The sequence below is a fragment of the Chelonoidis abingdonii genome, chromosome 4, assembly GCF_003597395.2.
Source record: "Chelonoidis abingdonii isolate Lonesome George chromosome 4, CheloAbing_2.0, whole genome shotgun sequence".
Classification (NCBI taxonomy): Eukaryota; Metazoa; Chordata; order Testudines; family Testudinidae; genus Chelonoidis; species Chelonoidis abingdonii.
Window position 1 is genome coordinate 18,192,356 of NC_133772.1, and position 6,000 is coordinate 18,198,355.

Sequence of the window (6,000 nt, forward strand, 5' to 3'; positions counted from 1 at the left end):
GCTTTCATCCCAAAGAGCTTTACAAACTATAGATCTACACAAGAACCACATTGGCATTGCTGAGATAGGGCATAACTGTTTTATAATGCACAGAAAGACTGCATAACGTTGGGGGATGGAAAGGGGAAACAGCACTCAAGAGATCCAGTGGAGGGAAATTATTTAATATTTGTATTTTGGTAGTGCTGAGAAACCCTGCTCAGGCTTGGGAACCTCATTGTGCTTGGTGTTGTATGAACATGGAGGTTGGGGCAGGGTGTGCATCTAAGAGGAAGACAAGAAAATAATTATTCTAATTGGAATTTGGCCAGCACCTTAGGACTAACAGCCCACAAATTCATCCTCTTGCCAGGAGAGCTAACCGTCACAAGTGGTCAGGACTCCAGGATTTTCCACTTTCAATCAATGAATTAATTCTTTTATGGATGAGTGTTCGTCAATTTGAGCATGTCACCACTGGAGCCACTAACATGCCAGCGAGCAAGAACCCAAATTTGACTCACTCGCCAATACCACAACCACTAAGAAAACAAAGCAGGGATTTAGCTATAATAATATAAAGCTATTTTTAAAACACATTTTCAGAAACAAGCCAGCAGGGCACATTATTTACAAATTCCTTAGTGTAGGGGTTGCATCTTCTTTAATACATTCCTCTGCAGCAATAGCAGAGCAATGCTGCTTGACCAAGAGTGAACATCTGCTGGCCCACCAAAGTTTCCTGGCTTATGGAGTTAAACACACCACTTCCACCCTCTGTACAGCAATGGTACGATCATCTTATTTCAGAGCTGGTTTCCCCTAAGACACTAGTAACACCAACATAAGGTTAATATTGTGGGTATATGAAGGCTATGCAAAGAACTCCCACATAAAAGTTAGCAAAAAGTCAAGATAAAAGAGATGATAAAGATTTATAAGCAAACAAGAGTTAAACTGCTTGTTAAGCAGAAACATGTTTAAGACCATGACCTTTTGTTATCGCTGTGTAAGGTTGTTTTAAATCGCATACTTGCTTATTAGATAAAAATATCACAAAAAGCGGGGGAAACAATGAACAGGCGTACGTGACAGGGTATAAAATTTAATAATGATTGGTTGAAGACTTGTTTTGAACCCATGTTAAAGTAGGTCAAAGTTGTTATGCTTCTTTACAGTTGGAAATTTGGGGCACTCTGGAATTTGTAAAATTTGACAAGTTGACATTTGTTAGAGATTGGATGACACCAGCTATGCAAATTGTCATATAGGTTAAAGAAGGGAGAAGGAGTCTACATAAAGACCTAGGTAATAGCCCACCTTGACCCAGTGCGGCCTGGTACTCCAGAATTGGTAAGTTAGTCTTTTCTGTTTGTGCTTTGTTTTTAATACACAGACTCCCCCTCAAAAGAAAAGATCTGAAACCTCCCTATGACAGAGGAACAGCCAGGTGGTGAGACACAATAAAACTAATGCCCCTTCAAAAGCATTAAGCGGAGAGTGGCACCCAACTCCTATTGACTCTGAGAGGTGGGCATCTTAACTGTCCCTTTGAAAGCCTCCTCCAACCCTTTCAAGGCAGAAACTTTCTTCTGTGCCACAAAAGGGACAAATAGTAAGGGGTGTCTATCCAGTTACATTTGATCAGGATGACGATTGCTTTATGATACCTGGAGGGGGCAGTGAAGAGTTAGGGGATACTCCTGGAAGACCACCAAGAAAATAAAGGACCAAATGTCTCAGAAAGAAAAGCATTTTGGCAGAACCAAGCCAATCTCCGATTCTGAGGTTCATATAGCCCTGAACAGATACCAGCTCACCCTATAGGTGGGGAGGTGAAGTACTTACGCTCCATTATCCCTTCTATGTAATCGTTGAGCATCTGGGTTAGCTGTTCCGTGCCACAGTTCAGGTCATTGTTTGTGTATAGCTTTTCAAGGAGAGCAGTTAATCCTGTGACACAAGCAAAGACGGAAGGGCAAACTGTTTTCCTGAGGGAGCTTTCAATATTGTCCCAAAGGAAAGCAGACACTTAACTAGGGAAGGGATATAAGTTGAATAGTGGCAGGGTCTCAGCTGTTGCAATCAAATATACTTTCCATTACAAATTATAAGAATAATATAGGGTTTGTGGTGAGTTTGGTACTTATGAAATAAGTGACTGATAGTGCTTTCTAGAGACACGCATGCACCTGCTATTCCAAGTCATGGGATTCTTTGAAGAGCTCTGTTCTTCGTGTTGAACTTTATGAGCATGCCCAGTGGAAGGATTAACATCCACCAAGTCCTAGACCAGGGGTTCTCAAACCAGGGATCAGGACCCCTCAGGGGGTCGCATGGTTATTACATGGAGGGGGTGGGTCTCAAGCTGTCAGCCTAAACCCCAAATCCTGCTTGGGCCACAGCATTTACAATAGGGTTAAATATATAAAAAAGTGTTTTTAATTTATAAGAGGGAGGTCTCACTCAGAGGCTTGCTATGCGAAAGGGGTCACCTGTACAAAACTTTGAGAACCACTGTCCCAGACTGAAGTTATCAGACTCATTTCTAATCATGATGTTGGACAAATTGAAACCTTCCCATCTGCTTAGTGGAGCAAAGCTGCCTCAGGATGCAGCAGGGATCAGGGCAGGGGACAGGTAAATAGACTGGTTCAATTGGGGAAAAAAGAAAATTAAAAAAAAAAAGCCCAGACTCCACTTTCTGCCAGAAATGTCCACTTTGTCTAAAGAAAAGCGAAAAGGCGTGGAGCCTTCAAGGCTGGGAACTCACGCAGCTGGCAGAGGGGATAGTCAACAAAAGGGGTTCTACTCAAGGACACTCATATAGCACTGATAGAAGAACCTAGATAAATAAGTGCAGAAAACCCTTTAAGGCAGCTGCTGACCAACTGATAAGCTCAAATGGTTGCCCCATCCACAAAGGGAGCACAGACAGAGATTTGCCACAGGCAGTTCTGCTCCTCACCTGTAATCTCCACGCAGAGCAAGACTCCATTGAAGGTCTCCATGGAAGGCAGCATACGCAGGAGGGAGTGATTGTTATACACCAGCAGGTCTGGGAGAAGGGCAACCACTTGCACCTGCCTGGGAGGGAAGCTTCCCTTCACCTCCTTCTTACCCATCTCCTGAGAGGTCTCCTTCAGCACCCCCATCCTCCCCACCTCCTGAAGAGGCCCATAGGAAACTGATGCCACCTCTACCAGCTGTGTGGTCCGAGCCACTGACTCCTCCTGTACTCTCTGCAGGGATTCATGTGTCATTTTCCCACCTTGAGGGAACCAGCTGTAGCTTCCCCTGTCCCCTTCACCCCACAGAGGGAATCTGCTCAGCACAGCCATTTCCCTCCACTCCTGCAGAGACCAGTTTTTGCCCTCCACATCCCCTGCTCCTCTCTGAGGGGGACTACGTGATGACCCTGTTGTCTGAAGGGATTCATCAGATGCTGCCATGACCTTCACCATCTGAAAAGGCCCACTTGACATACCCATCTTCCCCCACTGAGAGGGCTCCCCTGCTGGGCCCATGTCCCCAACCCCCCACTGAGGGGTCCCAGCTGACTCTTCCATCTTCCCTCTGTGAGAGGACCCTGCCAATGTCCCCATATCCCCAACTCCTCTATGAAGGGATCCATCCTGGGTGTTGCCCACCAAGGCTTCCTTCACATAAGCTGCCATCTTGGTGCCAGAAGCAGCTTCAAAACACTCAAAAGTTCTGATGTGTCACCCTTCGTCAGCCAATCAGAATTCCCCACTGGGAAGCTGCCACCACCTCTCAGGGCCAATCAGAACTCCCCACTTCAGGGCCACACCCCAACTTCAGCCAGAGTTTCTGCAGCCCATGACCTGTTAGCTGCAAGTAGCCGTTTAACGGTTATGGCTTGTTCAGATTAATCCATCACCCAATCAAAAGCCTCTACAAGGCACCACCCTCGTCAGCTGAAAGTTCTTATTCTGCTAGAGAATGAGACAAGAGAGGGAAGAATAAGGGAATGTCCTCTGTTTCCTGCTCCCTCATGGTCTTCCCCATCCTGCAGGGAGCTCCCAACACACAGACATCTGCCGCCCCCCCCCAGCAAAAATCAAACAAGACTGTACAGGCACAGTCCAATTGTCTTCCATGGCTGCAGGCCATGCTACAGGGAGACTGGCTGCCTGAAGGTGCGGTCACCCACAGCTTGCTCACAGGCCCCTGGTGTACAGTCTGGCCTTCACCAATATGGCACGCCACCCTACAGGAAGGCCACCTGTTTATAGATGCTGTGAACAGGGCCAAACTTTTTTGGGGATGTGCAGTGCAGAAGAAAGAGAAAGTCCTTCCAACTGCCCTGCAACTGCTAAACAGAAAAGTTATAAGAAAGAAAGCAAAAACCAGGAGCTCAGCGTTTATAAATTTTTTATTCGCTGGATAGTGTACACAGTACTTACAATTGCATCTATTAAAGACAAAATACACTTGAAAAAAATGCATCATATAAAAAAATTATAAACTTTTGAACTATTTACAAACGTTGCCTTACATTACACAAATCTCCATACCCTCCCCCATTCACAAAGTAAGAAATTGACTTTTTTAACATGCAAAAGCCTTTGAAAAACTATTTAGCATCACTTAGGGATCATATCTCCCACACCCCACTCTACACTTGTATAAAACTGGGTTTGATAGGTTCAATGCTCCAATGCTTTAGGGGTCAACCGACCAAGCATCAAGTTCTCCTCATACCCATCATTATTTCTTTTATCTTGATCTGTTCTACTGTACTGTGCGCCCCATCTGGAATTTATGTCCAAATCTAGCCAATATACAAGCTAGAGTTCTCACATCCACTTACTACAGGCTTTTATCTCACAGCATCTCCAGTTTTATATTTTATTTGTAAAAAGAGCTTCGAATCTTTTTGTAACATGGTGCTGAGATCTTCAATCTCACTGAGCAAAGACCTTCAGAAATGTGTCACTGAATACAGGAAAACCAAAACAAAGAAAAGGTATGACACTAACACCCAGGCTTTCACACCACTGTATAAAAACTTACCTACAAGAACTCTCCATATAGCACAAATGCATAGGTCTTTATACACCTTCTACAACTATGGCTCAGAGAATTTATTTGGAGGAGGGGCTAGCTGGAAGAAGTTCTAGATGTTTTGTGAAGAGTTGTATAAGTTCTTAAAAGAAAAACACTGGGGCTAATTACTCAGATACAAGATGTCAGACCAACAACCTCCATTCCCCTAACTTCCAAACTTTCAGAGAAGACTCCCTGGGATAGAAATTGGTTGTAAAATGAAAGTAGAAAGACTGAGAGGCTCCCTTAATCCAGAATGGAACTACTCTTCCCACCCGACAGCATGCATCGGTAACCTAGATTGACAAAATGTACAAATGCTCTTAAAAAAGTATTTACAATAATGTGTTCATTCAAACAAAGCAAAATATTTACTGCTCCTTCACTAGGAAAGAGTTTAATATTTCCTGAAATAGGGGACACAACAAAAAATGTTAAGCAAGGGTTTCATGTGAAGAAAAAAGCACCATACTCTGATTGGCCAAAATATACTAAGACAGAGCAACCAACCAGAGATGCCAAAGACATAAGGGGCAAACTAATGTTTTTTGAATTAAAAAAAAAAATAAAATGCAAAACTGTAGGTAACAAATACAACCTAAGACAAAATACAAAAATAATTTATTCCTTTATTTGCATGTCATGAATTGAAACTAGGGTTCCATGTCACCCCTTAACTGTGAATGTCACCAACAAACACAGCTCCTTGCAAATTTTAGTTCATGTCAACCATGGGGGGGGGGGGGGGGGGGGGGAGACATTGAACTAGGCAGGAAAGATGATCATCTTTAATTACAGAATATAGTCTACATGCCCAAGGACAAATCCTAACATAGCAATTCCCTTCCTGTATTTTCATTGGCTGAAATTTGGGAACCTTCCTAGATGGCTGACCCAAGTTGTCCAGTTCTCTTGGCATCTGATCAGGCAGTCTCTCACTCCAGGCTGACT

The 6,000-nt window shown here is 43.7% G+C and overlaps 1 protein-coding gene across 1 annotated transcript in view; it reads right to left on the minus strand.

Moving 5' to 3' along the window:
• Positions 1-3,656, minus strand: part of LOC116818152 (adenylate cyclase type 10-like) — a 32,232-nt gene extending 28,576 nt beyond the window's left edge. The window contains exons 1-2 of the mRNA XM_032768856.2: positions 2,948-3,656; positions 1,828-1,932 (exon numbers count right to left, since the gene is read on the minus strand). Coding sequence (XP_032624747.1) covers positions 1,828-1,932; positions 2,948-3,656 — 814 coding nt within the window. The remainder of the gene's footprint in view (positions 1-1,827; positions 1,933-2,947) is intronic.
• Positions 3,657-6,000: the final 2,344 nt, after the last annotated feature.